The 19,067-nt window shown below is 38.5% G+C and overlaps 1 protein-coding gene across 5 annotated transcripts in view; it reads right to left on the bottom strand.

The window, feature by feature from the left end:
* LOC110988235 (uncharacterized) overlaps window positions 1–19,011 on the bottom strand; it is a 55,178-nt gene extending 36,167 nt beyond the window's left edge. For 2 of the 5 annotated variants that reach the window (XM_022251562.2, XM_087136208.1), the window contains exons 1-6: window positions 18,711–19,009; window positions 17,335–18,568; window positions 10,089–10,264; window positions 9,376–9,596; window positions 8,146–8,303; window positions 7,667–7,755 (exon numbers count right to left, since the gene is read on the bottom strand). In XM_022251562.2, the coding sequence (XP_022107254.2) occupies window positions 7,667–7,755; window positions 8,146–8,303; window positions 9,376–9,596; window positions 10,089–10,264; window positions 17,335–18,123 (1,433 nt within the window). In that variant the 5' untranslated portion in view covers window positions 18,124–18,568; window positions 18,711–19,009. Of the gene's footprint in view, window positions 1–7,666; window positions 7,756–8,145; window positions 8,370–9,375; window positions 9,597–10,088; window positions 10,265–17,334; window positions 18,569–18,710 lie in introns of those variants that run through there. The other 3 variants (XM_087136210.1, XM_087136207.1, XM_087136209.1) reach the window with 3 other exon arrangements.
* Between the last annotated feature and the right edge of the window lie 56 nt (window positions 19,012–19,067).

Consider the following 19,067-nt stretch of genomic DNA (forward strand, 5'->3'; position numbering starts at 1 on the left):
AGCAAATTACAAATACTGGAAAAGGGAAAGGTTATTTCCTCATGTGTCATAAACTGACCAATCATTTTAAGTTGATCATACAATGTCTTGAAAGTTCAGTGGAATGTGAGTTACAAACAATTGGGAAACTAAATTAATTACAACACCATAGACTTATTCACTAATGGCAAGCATTATTCACACAGCACTCTTAACAGGCCTGAATATCAAGTATGCGGTAGCACTTATTCACAATCTATCACTCACTACTAAGCACAGGATAGCAGATCTTCTATTATGGGTGCTCTGAACTGTACAGAGTGTTTACTGGTATCCACAGGGTCTAAATTCTGATTTTTCACATGAAAGTTAACAACTGAGCCATTCTCTCTTTGCAAGATGCCGCCATAGGCACGAAGAGCCTCAATCTGGCAGCCTGCACAATCACGTCAAAATCAGATCAAGGCAGCTTCTGAAATATTGTCCAATCCCATGGTATAAGAGCTGATGCAGCGCATGCTGCAGAATTACTAAGCACCATATACGTGAATCACTAAACCAGCTATATTTAGTATGTAAAGCTACCAGATCAAGGCTCTGTATGCCTATGGTAACAGCGTGCAAAGAGCAAATAATTATGAGAATTCACAGGCACTTATACTTTATGACTCAATAATTCATATTTTCAAGTGGAAAATTTAGTGGGGAATAGCTTGAACATCATCACATATTCAGTAACAGGTCTCAATTCATGTATTGTATTTCATAAATAACATGACACAGTTTCATGGTTCAGTATCTGAAGGCATTTTGAATATTGTGCTATGATGTTATCCTGAGTGACAACAGCTACATACATTAACTGCACCAAATTTAAGATGACAGGCCGTAATACCTTGCATACTGTACATTACAATGTAAAAACATGGGGCAAAAGGATAACTCTAGCCACTCAATTCACTTGTGCCTGTTAATGGTACTCCAAGGTCACCTACCTGTACATACTCAACTACAAGCACATTATATATTTCAATGATCTACAAAGTAAATGTGCCTTGAAAATAAAAGCCCCACGCTGTGATCCAAAAGTGAGTGTAATCACTAGCAACATTAATTCCCTGGAATGAGGAATGACAGCTCCCCATACCCTCCTTTCACAATTTGGAGAATTACACTTCAGCCTGCTGTGACGCTGTTTATCACAAAAATTCTCCACTTTTTGTTTTCACTTTAATACATGTAAGTCCTTATCAAATACCACCCTTTGAGCAACGACCGAACCTGACCCTCAGCTCTTTTGCACAGATGTGACATAAAATAGAAAATCCACACATGTACGCATGTTAGCTCTCAGCCCCTGTGCGAGCCAAGTGTTACATTGTGCGTCATCAGAACGGGCCCCCAGTGTAGCCAAGTTAGATGGGAATGCACTGGCATTATAAGGGGGAGGGTAAACATGAAGCTGACTACACAAATTCATGAGATTCTCTCGCTATTCCTTAAGTTTGCCAAGCCTAGTGGGCTAGAAAGTGTGTCTGATATTTTCTCATTTTATTATCCCTGCAGGTAAAACACAACCTACACAACCAACATCCCCTTCAACCACAATCCCCTTCAAAAATAAAAGGCCCTTAAAACATGAGCACAATTACCAACAAGCTGAGACCACTAAATGAAAGTGAAGTTGTTTACCACCCAACTACAGGTATAGTAATTTCTTAATGTCACTTAAGCCATCGCTCATCAACATTTGGTAGAGAAACCTGACACAAATTTATAAAAGCCCACTAGAGATGAACCACAAACTCTCCTGCCAAAAAAAAGAAATGTTCAATAAGGAGAAATACAATTTCAGGGTTCTGAAACACACTCTCTGTGCCCAGGCATTTCTCTGTGATACATATCTGTTGGAGACAGTGAATCAGTAACCAGCCTGGGGGCTCAGGAGACAAATTGAAAGGTCTGCAGAAAGTCTGTATCAAGCTATGTATGGCAGATGCGGTCAATATTTGTGGCCATGGTTGAAAAATATACACCTAAGTGTTGCAAAGCAACATATTCTTAAATACTCAGTTCAATTTTTTTTGCAGAAGCTGTCTATGAAGAAAAAAATGATAACAAAATGACAAAATCATCCTAAATTTAAAAACTGTGAATTCCTTAATTCCCTTTTGTCTTTTGCCTTGTAAAATAATTTTTTCTCATGCTAGATATGTACAGTACATTTCACAAAAAAGCAAGCTGTGGTATGATCATATGTAGTGTGAATATAGAACAAGTCTATTTTGGGTTATGTTTTATCTTAGGTCCAGCTGACCGTGCTCAACTTAAATTACTGTGCATGTAAATTTCCAAGAAAACAAAGTGACATTTGGGCTGGAAGTGTGTGGGCAAATACCTAGTTTGTGGTTCTCTCCCCAACACATCAGTAAGCTCTGACATCTACATGTACATGTATTTGCAGTTTGTTTTCCAAGGGTTTTATCCCACAAGTCACTGTGCTGTACTCAACGTGTCATTTTGACATTTTGATAAACCCTGTAGACTCAGGAAGTTGGTATGGATCTCTGCTGTTGATGTCGCTGAGGGGGTTTTACTTACAGTGTCTGTGAAATTGACATGCTTTAAATAGCAGGGACAAAGGCAATGTTCAGAGATCGTATCAAATGTCACAGTTTCTTAGAGACATGACAAACTCAAAAGTACATTTGTTCAGATGCACTGGCAGAAATTGTTATCTTTCGTAACTTATACACGTACTTCAATGTACCAACATCAAAGTCTTTCACATATCATCATGAACAAATAAAATGTGCTGAGAGAAGTAATACCCAAGTGATATGACTTAGCCATTCAGTGACAAAGTTGGCTTAGAGCAGCTGTGTCTGCAGACGTGTGCATGCATGTAATTACCACAAGAGTACCATCTGAATATTAGGGGGCCACTGTAATGCTATCTCATTAGATGGCTTTGATGGCAAACACAATCCGTCATAATCTGTTCTTAATTATGAGTTTGAGAAATATATATTTACATGTACCAAAACATTTGTAACTGTTGTCGCTCTTCTCAAAATCTTAATTTCTGATAGGATATTTCCAGATGGTTATGTAAGAAATCAATCTACATACATGTATTTGTATTTTTTCTATGATTATTAAGGGCAGAATATGATCGGCAAGAAAGGTTCATGTAAGGTGTAATGGACATGTCGATGGACGACACCAATTCAGGCATGTGCATGAAGAAAAAAACCCGAAAATAATTTGTGATGAAATTTATCACAGGGAGACTACTGTGAGCACAGAGCAGGAAGCCCTTACGGCATGGAGTCCGAGGCCTGCTTAAGGGCCCCAGGAAAATTTTGGTTTGAAAATGCTCTGTGGTGCAATCTGAGGCAATTCATGGCCCCCTTTGCCTCCAATTTATTGAAGCAAAATCTTCTCAATGGTAAGGATGTTTCTCATTATTTTTAAATTACTCTTAATTCTCTTTATTAATTGGACTTGTAAAACCTGAAATGGCCATTTAAATATGAGGATGTTGATTTGACGTCATCTTCCTTCTTTTTGCAGCTAGGCATTCTAGTGCTTTCTGCCGAGCCCTCTTCCTATCACAGAAGTGTTTGCGGTGTTTATCGTACAGAGCTGCATACTGTATCAATGCTTTAGCTCCGGAAGTACCGTACTTGATACAAATGCAACATTACTCACACCATGCTTCTCTGGGATTGTAAAGCTTGCAAAAGCAGTCGCCCACAACGTGCTCATCTTCCACTTTTTTGGTCGTACCATGACAAATTCCACTTGTTTTTTACTGATTTGTCACTCTGTTTCGGATCAGCAGCTCCACGCTCAACAAATTTCTTTCGTTCTGCTATGATTTCAATTTTTTCCTGACTGCATAAGAACGTGTATACGTACACACGTACTTGTACCGATTTCCAAAAGCCAGTTCGCACATAGCCATGCAGCAGCGCTGCCATGAATTTACGTCTCTATGAAACAAGGGCCCATTGGGAGTAATGCGCATGCGTACATATGATAATTAGGAGAATGCCTGGTCATCTGAGAGGAATTAACCAATAACAGGTAAAATTCTGATTTTTACGGAGTTGGATTTTCATATGACACCAGGCATTCACGTGATCACAAAGTGGCTTTAAGGCAAAGTGCGAGCGACTGCACTTGTCACTGGTTCCTCGCTTCCTACATACATTGTACATTTTGAAGGGTATTGCTAATACTGTCCCAAAGCAACGTGTGAATCCAATTGTCTCAACGTACAAAATTTCACTGGGAATTAGGGAAATTTTTAGCACTGCGTTGTCAACCAACCTTTACCCCCCTTACAACTTACCCCCCAAATTTTATTCCATTTTTACACTGAACTCGAAGACCACAAATTTGAAGGGAAAAAAAGCAGAATTCTGGTTAAACCGGAAATATTCCCATGCCTGTCAATTACGTTTACAAGTCCTGTCTGTGCAAAATTAGGCACAATAAATAGAATTCGACATTGTATTCCCAGAAACAGTCTTCACACTCTGATTAAATTTCTGGTTCTGGCTAAACTCATCACTGTTGCACAATATGGGGAGGCTAATATGAACATCCCAAAAATATACTCCAAAAATTGCTCAAAAGAGCAGCTAGACTGATTTTCAGGCGTCTTTACTACTTCATCTGCAGATACCTTTGAAAGAGGGTAAATTATAGGAAAAGTATTCTTGTCTTTAAATATCTGAGCTCCACAAATTGCCCAACAACATGACAGATCTCTTTTCCTATTTTGCAAAATACCAAGTCACTAGGCGAAGTACAAATGCCACTCTAGAAGTTCCAATTGCCAAAACAGATTATTACACTCACAGTTTCGCAATCACTGGTGCAAAGATTTGGAATTCTCTTCCTGCCCAAGTAAAAGTGATATTTTCCTTTCCCAATTTCAAGAAGGATCTTTTAACATATTTTTATGAACATGCTTAATCTTTCTGTTATAGGTTAAGATTTTTAGAACCTTACTTTTATTGTCGGTAAGCTTCTTTTTAAATTTTTGTGTTCTTACTCCATACTGTTTCGATCATTTTTCTGTTAATGCTTTATATATGCTCGTCTTTTGATCTTGTCCATTTTAAGTTTTTGAATCATATTTCTTTCAGTTACCGCCATATTGTATTTTATCTATTGATCGTTAATTCTGAGACAGCATGACTTTGCTCCAGCTTTTAACCCCATTCTTAATTGGCTTTTATTTCATCTTTTGTTTGAATGTCTATTTTAATCTCTATTCTATCTTAATTTTTAGATAAGTGTTTGTATGTTTAAAATGGAGGGCCCAAAAGAAAACCAGCTTCGACTGTTTGGGCTACCCTGGATAAACAAAGGAATAAATAAATAAATAAATAAAAATCAAACCCACCAACAGGTGTAGAAATAAATGCAAACACAAAAGGAAAAGAAAGGAAAGAAAAGGGGGAAAATGTAATAAACTAAACACTTGCTGAACATCTGAGGTAGCTGATTTACAAGAGGCAAGAAGATGGAAATAGAAAAAGGCCCACCTTGTGATGTCTCAAGAGACAAGGGGAAAATGTCATAGAATCTTGCCATGCACTTATGTGATGGCTCCAAGTCTGATTAGAATTTTATTCACAGGAGGTAGAGAGCTTGTGCTTTGGATATCATATTGTTTCAACTCAATTGATGTACTTTCATTACAACATTTTATAGATCTTTTTTAAATCAAAACTTGATCTAGATTTTAAATGAAGTAACTGTAGAAATTTTTGTAACCCTAAAGATTTCATGTACAATATAAGTGTTTGTTTTAGTTATGTTATATGTTCTTCTACAGGATTCTCCCCACGTACCACCTTGCGTATTGGGCCTGATACGTAACTACTTCTGCCCAATACGCAAAAAACGGGCCATACCCATTTTTTCATCGCACAATATAGTTATGATAGTATGGCTCAGAATTATCTTACATAATGCAGATTACATGTCTGGAAAATCCAGACGAAAAGCAGTTAATAGTCCCGCATTTTTCTGTGTATATGTACATACCATAGGTAGCCTACATAGTACATGCATTGTGCACCACGCTTCGGTGGCCACATTGCACACCGTACATGTACATTGGCACCGAACGTTCCTCATGGACGGTGTCGCATGGAATCTTAGCTTCTGTCATGGGCGTCGTACATGCACCTGCGCATGTGTGTTTTTTCTGTGCCGTGTGCTCAATACGCAAGTGTTCCTGCATTTACGAAGGTTAAAATTTTATACTAAACCATTCGCAGGACTCACAACATCGACCCCACACACGTTTTTCTTCATGGCGGCAGCCGTAGCCCTGTGTAACAGTATTAATGGCATCTACAATGGGGATGATATTTCTCGTTGCCATTTCACCACGTTTTGTCTCGTGCACAACGGCAGAAACTAAATCAAAGAGAGGCTCTTTTTTAAGCCAACAACATCAGCAGTCTGCGCTGAGGGAACCCAAAGGCAGATAAAGCAGCCACCTGCAGCACGTGCATGGAAGGCGCCGGCGAAGGAAGGTCTGATCAGCAAACACCAAAGGTTGAAGCATGTATTAAAATTAATACTGAATAAAAGGGTGTTTAAATCGTTGGTTAATATAGCCACTATATGTTGCTGCACGTCTGAAACTTTAAATGACTCCTTTTGTGCCTATAATTAGTAGTCCAGAAAGGAAAACTGGTCATTTGTTAAAATATTGAAACCCAAACTTTAGAAAAAAAAAACTTATTGAATCTCTTATGTTTTTCTCTGAGAAAACGTACTTGAAAAGCCCAGGAAATGCTCTAAAATGCAGCTGAGAGCATCTAAAGTCCAAACATTTTCGGGGCCCTTGGGCAGGCCCTGAACCCCATTGCCATGGCTTCGCAAAATGTTGGTAAACTACAATGGAAATCCACCACAGTTTTGAAAAATCCTGAGGAAAACCCTGATCTCTTTGGCATGCGAAGTTCTGAAAGGAACCAGAGGGTATTCTGCTGCAGATTTTTGGGTCTTGTTTTGTTATTTACATTTTTTTAAAACTTTGATTGCTTTTGGCAAGCATTTATTGTAAAAAAAACTTGGATGGTCAATACTTTTTAATATGTGCTTGGTAGAGTTATGCCAAAGGATACAGATGGCATATGTACTTTCAGGAAAGTTGTAAAATACGTGTTCACCAATTAATTTATCAATAAAAGCTGCATACCACAGACACCTGCCCAGGGTATTTTTAATATTAGCTATTATCCAAACTTGCCTATTCTATTGATTACTTTTACAAGAGGTACATGTAAATAATTCCAGAGACAAATGCTTCAGGGATGAGTCACTGGTATTTCAACAGGGTGTAATCTGACAGGTGCATTATCCTGGTAAAGATACATGTCCCTTCAGAGGTTAATGAAACTAATCCTGCCCTTTTCATAATTACAACTTCCAGTTGTTTGAACGATAAAGATATCATGAGGATAAAGATATCATGAGGAACCTTTATGATAAAAAAAATGCTTCTTTGAATGATTTGACAGGTCATTCTTTTTGCACAGAGGAGTAAAATATACAGTACAATAAAACTTATTAGTATCACTTGCTGCTTGACTTCAAAGAGCTTTATCTGCATTTTATGTGGTAGCATTGGTAACAAATAACTGCTTACCTTTCCTCTTTGTTTCGTCTTGTACTGCGATCAATAATCTCCTTCATTTTGGGGTCTGTAACTTTATCAAAGCTTGCTGGTCTCACTCCCTTTAGAAAACGAAAATCAAACAAAATTGTGCATTTGAGAAGTACACAAATAATTGTAATAGTCTGTTTTAAACTTTCATTATAAAGCTAGTACAGTTTATGTTTCTTTTGTGGAAGCCAATTTTTGATTGGAGGTTCAACTTTTTTTTGAGATTTGATGGCAATACGCAAACAGGATGAACAAAATGTGAAAACACAAATGAACTTGACAAGCCAACTGCAAACAAATGACAAAGTGTGATTCACCTATGCAAGAGTACAAAGAAATTAATTTTGAACTAGTCGGAGGAAAAGACTTGGTCCTTCCAGGAAACATTTTCAAAACTGCTTAAAGAATTTGGTATGATCAAGTTGTAATGACTGGGCCTCTAGGCTAATGACTTTACTTACTGTTGTTACTCTCCGATAAATCTGAGCAGCATTCGTACATTCCATGTAGGGGTATTCAGAAGTGGCCATCTCTAACATGCACATGCCGAAAGCATACACGTCCACTGATTCATCATAGTGCTCCTCATACATTTCAGGTGCCATGAATTCCGGGGTACCTTAAAATACAAACAGTGTCGAATGCTTTGAGAAGAGGGGCAGCAGCAGAACCTGCTGAAAGAAACCTGCAGGGAGAAAAAGAGCCATCGGCAGAGGGGAACTCTGTTTTAGTGGAGGTGTCACTGGGAAGTGTGGTGGGAAGCACTGAAAATAAAGCAAATTTTGTAGGTTAATGTCTAGTGTAAAACAGGCACACTTGACACTTATTAGTTGTTTGGCCATTGGATCTTCAGAGAGAAAGACAGAATCACCATCCTACCTTTTGACAAGTCATAAAGTTGCAGGAATAATCTGAAAAGAAGACTTAGGTTAGCTGGGTCAAAAAGCATGGCTACAGCAAAATGCTTGTTGCTCAAAACTTAGAAATTGGGATTGGTACGACAACATACTCACCAAAAAAGGCAGTGTACTATTTATCTGACAACCAAACAAAAGGCACAGATCATTATGAAAAGGGCAGAGAGTTAAAAAGTTTTCAAAATGATTCTGTGAAAAAAAAATGGTAAGTTTGGTTCAAATTCACTCCAAATCACTAAAGGGGGAACTGAGTCAATTTCTGAAAAATACATGTACAATCTTAAGGGGAAAAATTGATGTTACAAAATCAAAAAGTTTGTTAAGTTTAGCAGAGTGAAAGTATCACTACTCAGTATCAGATTAATGCTCTTCAAAACAGATTTGAAACAGGAAAAACACTTCAGATGAGCAGAAGCAAACCATATATCAAATGGCCTCATGTGGTTTTTACACAAACATGTGTACCTATATGTACATGTATCAAGCAAGATAAGATTTGAAGCTTTGCAGGGTAGAGAATAGACTAAGGAGAGGGCTTGCGGTGACACCAAGTGGGTAGATTTTGCATGCACTCATATAAATGCTCCGAGGTCTGGCACTCCACTCCCGAGAATGACCATAGCACACCCTAGTCAAAACGTTCGAGTACATACTCACCGGTTCTTATCAGAACCACACCTCTCCTAAAAGACATCTATCCACATGGTGTCATCGCAAGCCCTCTCCTTAGTCTACGTATCAAGCTTTTTTAAAAGGAATGAAACTTTTCCGTACCTATGACACTCTTTGCAAAGGAAGTCTTCTTGAGTGTTGCCAAACCCAGGTCCCCAATCTTCACAGAGCCTGAAGTCCCTGTGATGAAAATGTTGTCGCATTTGAGGTCCCTGTGGATGACTGGAGGAGATCGGGTGTGCAAGAAATGGAGCCCTTTGAGGATTTGTTTGCACCAGCTGCGTAGAACCTTGATCCTGACACCACTGAACCGCTTCAGATAGCTGAGTATGAAAATCCAAAAGTGATCAAGCAATTGGTGTTATTCACAAGTCAGCCATACTAAATTGTGAGGCTAACTTTTTATTGTGATAACCTAAGAATAAAAATGAAACAGTGAAATGAAGTTCATAACAAGCTAATGTCATTTACAATGAGGACTAAGTTTAAATTTGTGATTAATTATATCTAAATATTTTAAAAAGAAGTAAGGCATGGGACCAAAACTAGTTTAGCACTATTCCATTTGGCAGATTACATCGAATAAGATGTAACACAATCCAAAATACATGTACACTGTAGATTCCTTTTAAATAAAACCTTCCAAACATCTGGATGGATTTTGATGATTCTTGGAGGTTTGGGATTAAAATGTTTTAGAAACACATCATGTAGTTTTCCACATGTCCAGCAGGCCATACTGGCAAGAAGTGGTTTCTGTCACTTGCCATACGTGAAATAGGCAGCAAATGTTATTAAACATGAAGACTGCTTACGTTTTGAGAGTTCCTGATGTCATGAGCTCTGTGACCAGTACAATGTGTTTGCGACCTCTTGGATTCTGCACTTCCCAGTAATCAAAGAAGCTGACAATGTTGGGATGGCTCAGCCCTTTCAACATCTCTGCCTCCTCCTTAAATCTCATCCTCTCAACTCGGTTCAATTTGCGGTCCTGAATGATAAAGAGTACACTTTTCATTTATTTGATATACATTTCATCTTTTTGAATTAAATGATATCATATAAAATTATACATGTATCATCTTTGATACAAAGTACCCCCTGGAAACAGAAAACAGAAGTTCATAAGTACCGTAAATGTGTAGAAATAAGTTACTTGAAGGTAATTAATCAAGATGTCTCAGTTACACGAAAGGAAAATATTACGGCATCATTCCTATGATTTTCATAGTAAAAACCTGTGACCTTATGATTAGGTTGATCACCATCCATAAGATTAGTGCTACATGTAGTTCAACTATTCAAAGAATGTTTAAAATTATCACATTATAAACATAGTAAAAAATACATGTATACCACTGACAATATCAAGTAAATTTTCCAATTGAATAGTGTCAACAACTGCATGCGTAGTCAAACGTGTTCCTAAATGTACATGTACTGTACATGTACATTTTCATGTACAACATTTATACATGTAGCTGACAGTGAACTAAGTCTCCAGAATAAAAATGGCATTCCCCCTTCATACAGCATCTTAATATCCAAAACCATATTAATTCTCAGGATAAATTTGCCACTGTAATTTGGCATCTTGCTTAATTAATGAACTGGTCCTTACAACCCTTACATACACAAAATACATGCACAAACCATTCCTGGTTGGTTTATTATGCAAATATATTGTATGCAGGTAGGCATGCCAAGGACACATCACACATGACTGAAACCAAATACACCATGTACTCTAGTGTACACTGTAAATAGCTTGATATCACACACACTGTACAGTTGAGTGAGCTCGGCTAGATCTTTTACTCACTTTTTCAAATTTTTCTAATGTGATACTTTTCTGGGTAGCAAATGTGTCCTTTCTCAATTCATGTTAAATGTCCAACCAGAGCTTATAATTTGAAGCAAGCACGAATAATCAACATTGAGATACTACATGTAGTATTTTGTTACCTAAGGATTTCTTTCTACCGATAAATAAAATCAGCTGCTTAAATTGTACATGTATCTTTGTGTGGCAAATGTTCAGCTTGACAAGTCGGGTCTGTTTCACTTGGGTTTTCTGATGACATACATGTATCTGCAGTCACACGGTTATTTGAAAAAGCCAGCGATTGGACTTTCCATTAATGGGTACGCAGAAGCAGTCAGGATGTTGCGGTGGGTGTGGATGCAGTGTGGTACCGCGAGGCAGCATGCACAAGGTCTTGTGGCGGTTTTGAAGAGATTTGGTGGTTTTTTTTTATCGGTGTCACGAAAACATCCAGAAAACCAGATACAAGACATACATTTCGAAAATTATGGTACGTACAGCTGCCAATATATGTAAACATACATGTAATTCATATACACAGGGTTTCCCCTCAGCGGTCGCCCGCTGGCCAAATGTGAGTGAAAACAGTCACAGGTGAGTCAAAACACTTCCCTCAGTCGTCCGGCAGGCGAGTTAAAATATGTACACGTTCCTTGTTTTTCTGATGTGATTAAAGAAAATAAAACAATGTCTTGATTTCAAAGCTTTACCTTTTGTCTGTCATGAATGTAAATTATTTTATTGGAATCAAATAACCCCAACATCGCTTCTGACTCGCACCTGGAATCCCGTATTGTGTGCTGGGACTACGTGTACATTGTACCTAGTACCTATCATCAATGCATCAACCAGTGCATTCGATTAGCTTACACGTGTAAATCAAACTTACACGAGAGCGTTCGTTTAGCCATCACGTGATCTTTGTGCCTGCCCTGGTGTCAGCCACCACTACCCCAGCTGGCGAGCGGGTCTCTAGAGGCTGCCTGAGTGTAATGACGTCGTGGATAGACTGTTCGTGCATGGACATGATGGAATCGTGGCGGGGACTTGACCTTTTCCCCAGAATGCCTAGGTGAATACACTGCAGCATTCGATTAGCCTCATTTCAAGGCTTCCCTTGCGTGTGACACTGGTGTATTCAGGGAAGCTAATCGAACGCACCCATTGATAGTTTATCCAGTAGTCAGTGACCTCTATACATGACCAATATAATTAACATACAATTCGTACTGGGAACCAGATCCCCAAAACCGATACTGCGTCCATAGAATGGTGCAATCCGGTTCGTAAGTGACTTCGTTGTACCACTGATCGCAAACCCCTCATTGGACAATCATCTCAGGTAAGTGAGTAGGGAACAGGAACCAGTCTACCCATGAACCGCTATCACCCCACCTTCTTAAGTCAAAAACCTGCTTTGTTATTTTTGTCACACATTTCATGGGCGAGTAAAAATCTTTGCGGGCTAATAAACATCACAATCTACTAGCCTGGCGGGCTACTGTCAGAAAAAATAAAGGGCAAGCCCTGTATACATGACATACATGTACATGTAAGAGTACATGTGCACATGTTGCGCGTTCATCAAGTCGGTTATAGCGCTGTGCAGTTATAACGCTCAATAGATCATATTTGCTGCGCCCCCAATTTCAGTCGTATTCCTGAACGTACAGTTTAGATTTGTAACCCGTAATGGGATGGTGCCAGGTGGGTTTGGGGGTCGGAATGAAATCGTAGAATATAGTATGGTTCTTTGAATTTAACGTTTTCAAATAATATACTACACTGTACGTTGGGAATATGACTGAAATTGGAGATGCTGCAAATACGGTCTATTGTTAGGTCCCCTTGAGAGCGCTATAACAGGAATCTACTGTATACAAAATCTTAAAAGAGTTTTTCTGGCACAGGAAAGTGAACGTATACACACACGAATGTGTATATCATGAAAAACAGAAAATCAGGAACACTGCCATTTGTCAACAGTGCCAAGGCGGATATCTAACCCAAGGAAATGAGGAAAGATACAAGGTTTTAGGAAAGCCTTTAACAAATGTAAGGTTTTACATGGAGGTGATACTCTTGAAATCACTCTTTTCAATGTATCAAAAGCAAAATAATGAGGGAAGATTACCTCACTACATGTTGCAAATGCATGCACAATCCAATAAACACTTAGGTTACTTTACAAATGAGTAAAATAAATTTACCTCCCTGGATGCACAATTTACAAAAAGAAAAAAAGAAAAATAACCCCCACCAAAACAAATTTTTAAAAAATCGAGAAAAAAAATATTCCCTTAACCGATGGTATTTTGCCATTAGGGTTTGGATGATTCACTCCACAATCATACCCATCTATGTGTTGATTCATGATTACATGTAGTTTTATGTGCATCATGTACCACCATCTGAGAAAATGCATTGTGAAAAAAATACACATGTATGATAGTACATGTATGTACATTTGTAAATGTACACTAGACTCTAGCACCAAACAAATGTTCTTTGAACCCCTTTCTTGCTAACACTAAGAGCTCAATGAGATACAATTCAACAAAGTGGCCACCACACTAAAGCGCATGCTGATTAGGGAGTTGATAGTGACCAGAAAAGTAAACACGCATTTGTTCAGCATTTTAACACTGCAATAAATTTACAGTTGTCAGCTACCAGACAGGTCATGTGGTGACCCAATACAAATTATAATGGTTGCTAGCCATGTTTGTGAGTCATCTGAGAACCATGTGACCTTGCCATGTCACAGTAAAGGTGTTCAACATGGCTTGTGCAATTAACTGCAGACTGGTTGTTTGGTGTGAATTATCGATTACAGCAGACTATTATAAAAATGTATACATGTCTGCATTTCATGCCAACACTGATCTTAATTCTAAATGTACAAGGCCCCATGAAATCGCTTGGTACAGGGTATCATTTACATATCAATGATACAATGCCTCAAACACAGGGTTACAGTTAGAGTTACACCATAATGGCTGCATGTTCACACAGTACAATTTTCAGAAATGAAACACTTCTAGCCCAGATAAATACTTTGAGATACCGGTACATGAATTAACAGAATGAGGGTTGTTAAATGCATGTAAATGCAAACTTCCTTGTTGGAAACAGACAAACTTTTTCGCAGGCAAAAAAACTGTGCTGTACAGCTGTTGGTGTACACTTTTTCCGATTGAATTTGTCTAAGTATAATCTAAGTACATATACACATAAGTTGGTAACCAATTTTTGTACAAATACCAAAACAAATAAAAATCTTAAAAACTCAACCCCCAAAGAAACTGTTAAGTTACAATCAAGTTTATTATATACATGTATAATATACATGTATGTAAATAAGATAAGATAGGAACAGAATCCAGTAAAAAGTGTTATTTGGAAATAAGGTTACTTCACAAAAAAGGCACACAAATAACATGTATAGTAGTTTATATTCTTTGAAAATTGTGCCAATTTCCACTGCCCAAAGTTGCAAAACAGACAAATAAAAAGTGTTCATGTAGAGTAAGATGTACATGTACCGGTACATACCGGTACATCATAACATTTACATATATTTACACAAGAAGGTAATCACGAAATGTAAAAACTGTACAGGAAAGTGTATGATAATGAAGGATATGATAAAAGCAAGGTGCAATTATCATAACAGATTTGTGTATCCAGAGTGCATGCCTTTTCCTCTAGCACACCCTACATGTAGGCCCCTATAAGTAATGCCTTCATGAACTTGGTGACAATTCACTTGAAAGGGACCTTTGGTTCAACCACTGACCAAACCCATGAGTGTGGGAATGGCAACTCGAAGACCATTCACATGATCTCATCATTTCAGACAATGACTTTATACCCAAGCCATCCTGAAATCTAACCACATTCAGGTTAGTCTTTTTGTGCTCCTTAAATAAAACAAACTGTACTTTTCACAAATTCATATTCTACTGAATAAAAGCAACCACAGGATTCAGCAGTTTGTACCAAAACAAAATCATCTTTTTTGTGATACCACAAAAACCATACAAAGCCACTTCCTTATAAATTCTGAGTAACACAAACAACTGCACGTGTAAATCTGCACATGTACACTGTACATCTACATACCACACACATGTACATGTACATTTAATCTGATGAAGTTTTTGAATTTCAACATCAGCTTCTAACAATAAACAACACTGGATTATTGGAAAAGGTTACTAAAGTTCACTCTCATTACTTGTGAATGCTCTGGCAGATTTTGAACTTTTAATTTCCAAAACAATGACTAAAAAGATTCAGAACTACCTGTTCTCCCCCTTCAGATCTATAGTTCTATCCTTAACTTTCAAAGCAACCCATGGATTGACCTCATTTTATGTACATGCACCACAGGAAAGACTGCAGTCTGTGCACACACACTTTGTGTTTATAAATAGCTAGACCTCAGCTCTTCCTTCATAATAGAATGGCTCTTATGTAATAATGCATAATCAAACAACAGTAACAATGTACAGCAGGATTCTTAGTGTCAGTTTAGAAAAATTGAAAGAGCTTCAGAGGCCCTTTAGGGAGATTTCAAGGAGATGGGGGCATTTGGCTGGAAATGCTAACCAATTAAAACTCTCAAAATTTATTCTTTTTAAGTAATACTTTTTGTAACTGTCCTGATAAAGTACATGTATATGCATGACTCTAAACATACATGTTAGTAAATGCACCCTGTCTGTGTACAAATATATGTACAAGTGTACATGTACACTGTACATGCCAGTGTAAAATGAACATTTTGAATGGTATAAATTTATAAACTGCGTAGTGAAAATTTCTATATAAAAATCTACTAAATCCTAAAAGACAAACTCAACAACCAAACTCTTGAACAGGAGTAAAAGTGACCACTTCCTTCCAATACATGTGGCGCAGTATCGCCCTACTTACAAGTATATGGGCATGTAAACATGCACATGTACTTGCTACAGTTTCAAGCATCAAGACTTCTATGTAGGGGTACGGTAGCTCTGTAAACATGCACAACTATATTACGTACATGTATGTCTTATGTATATTTTATAAATTGGTTAAGCTGAATGTTAGTGACTATGGAACCCCTATCATTTCAGATTTATAATGTATTCAGTGGACTGATATGTTCGATAAATTTTGTGTGAAAAATTGTTTTCTGTGTTTGAAATGCATTTTTTTCTCACACAACTATTTCCAAGTACATGTAGGTGTTTCCACATTAATATGAGTCCGACTATTCACTGACTTTATGAGGATAATGCATTTAGCTTGAATTGAGTATTCTCTCTTACATGTGATTTGTACATGTACACTGTCGGTGTGTCACTTAATCAGAATTTCTTCATGTTTGAAGTGAATGACTTTCCTGTCACTCCACACTACCAATGGAATGTCCCCAACTGGAATATAACAAAAGGGCTTGGCAGTGGGCTGTGATAAAGAAATGAAAAAATGCAACTTTCTCTTCCAACTTCAGCAAATTGTGAAAGTTTAAGGTAATTTGTTATACTCAAAGTTTAAATGCATGGGTCATCATGAGGAAAGCAACATTACATGGTCCAATAAGTATTTTTGAAACTCCTTACCCCAGTATTTATTCTCATAGGCGTCAAGCAACCACAAGCCAGCGTCTGTAGGCTGCTGGTACCCAAATGCCCCTCAGTACTGGCCAAGATAGCCCTTTTCACCCTTGGGTGTATTCAGGGGCATGATTTGTTAAATACAGATGCAAGAGAGGAATGTCACCTTGAGATCTGTTTAAGTGTTTGGAAGGTATTTCTTGAGTTTGTTGAGAGTCAGCAAAAAATGTGAGGGGTAGGGGATGGCAACTTCTCTTATTAACCAGGGTAAGGGAGGGAAATCAGATTTCTTGTAATGTTAGTAAAGGATAGGCTATTATTTTCTAAAGTAGGATTTGAATACTGAAGTACCGTACATGTAGATGATAGTGGGTACAATGTACATGTACATGTAGGTTAAATCTCTTCTTGGCAGAAGCTAGTTTCTTGAGCTAACCAATGGTAAAAAAGCTAAGAGTATTTTCTCAGCATTACAGTGTGCTATGTGTTAACTTCTCTTTACTTGACTCTTCATTTTTGTTTTCAACATTAGTGTTTCATTTGCTTACACTTATTTGTCACTGTTCTTGTCACATTTTAGTTTCAACATGTACCAGAAAGCTATGTTGTTTTATTGCTAACAAGACTGACCTGCAATTCACACCAGGCAACAGCAACACCAGTCTCAGTGTCAAGCCCCTTGTAAACTGTCTTAAAGGATCCTCGCCCAACTTCGATGTCATACTTCATGAAGCGACCATTAGGTGACTTATCAACAGCTTTATCATCCTTCTCCACTTCTGTGCCATCTTTTAGCTCTTCCTCCTTCCCAGAAACATCTGTAGCATCGGATGAAATTCCAACAGGGACTGTTTGGGCATTTTCCTTATTCAGATCATTTTCTACCTTTTCAAGCACAAACTGTTCCGTCTTGGCGACAACATCTTCAGGCTCACATATGGTAACCGACTTCTGTCGTTTCCCGAGACCTAATACTTTATCCTCTTTCAAGTCTTTGTCTCCTTCAGAAGGGTCTTTATCATCAACAGTTCTTGTCAGAGCTTGTGTGTCAGTAGGTGGGACATTTTTGAGATCGCCATCTATCCTAAATTCTTCCTTTGGGAGGACTGAGCTGCTGTGACTTGACTGTGGGTCATTATCTTTCAAATTTGAAGTTTGGATCGCTTCAACTTCTGGCCGGCCATTGCGAATGGCCAGGTTTACATGACCTGGTGACCTGTGAACCGATACAGGATGCACTTCTCCATTTATGAGTGGCACTGCGAGTGGTGCAGGTTCTTCTGCTTGGACTGGTGATTTGCCTCGTGAATTATGTTTGACTCGCTCAGCAGGTGATGCAACACCATTAGAAATCACTTGTCTCCTCACACCTCTACCGTGCTGCTGGGCAGTTTCTTGACTTTTCTCTTTCTCACTCATGGTGTTTGGTAAGGGAAATCTTCCAAGAAAACTCCACAATGGAAAAGAAAATTTCCCAGTAAAGATTTCCTTTAGGAATAAAATCGGACGAAGTAGGCCTGATGTCTAAAATACTGACAAAGAGTACACAAATACTCTGTTTTTCAGATGACCACTACAGTTCCTGTAGGGAATTGCTTCCTATGCAGCAGTTCTGAACTTTGTTCAACAGAACTAGCCCTTGTTCACACAAACAGCCACAACACAAGCCGTTTGCGCAATGGCAACTCGGCTTTTGAGGTCGACACTGCCTGCATGTCAACACTCTACAGCATTGAGCCACATAATATGCGTCGAAATCCATACTGAAGTCTGACATGTCTGAAGTGAAAGGATGAAGCACATTTCCAACTGTTCAGTCGTATCAGAGTACACCACAGACCATAGGGATATGATCCTGCATATCCTGAAAATCAAAACAAGACAAAATAGACCGAGTAATAAAATGCGGGACAAATTACTCACTATTTGGTATTTCACTCGTCGTGTGAAGACTAACTCACTGTACTAAGTTTATGGTTATGCTAACTGCTTCGCAGGCAGCTTACCTGGGCTACGGCAACGCAACCAGCAGTGGACACGTACGCACAACGTTCATGTTTAGCCGAATTATTTTCCACATTTGTATGAAAGCAACACTCATAACCATCACTCAAATCAACTACTGGCACAACAAGGCGAATTTCTGAAAGCCTTGTGCTCTCAATAAACGCCCCTGAAGCGCAACTAAAGCGCTGGGAAACGAAAAATTGTCTTCATCGGTTGCCAGTACGTTGTTCTTCCTCCATGCTTCCAACCGATATCCCGACACACATGCAAATTGCAAAATACTATGCCCCCTCCATCCGCGGGCCGCCGCGCCGCGCCGCCGCCGCAGGCTCCATCACGCACTCGATTGGCGGAGT

This window comes from Acanthaster planci, linkage group LG04 (assembly GCF_054643075.1).
Source record: "Acanthaster planci isolate LZ-2023a linkage group LG04, COTS_SCS, whole genome shotgun sequence".
Classification (NCBI taxonomy): Eukaryota; Metazoa; Echinodermata; class Asteroidea; order Valvatida; family Acanthasteridae; genus Acanthaster; species Acanthaster planci.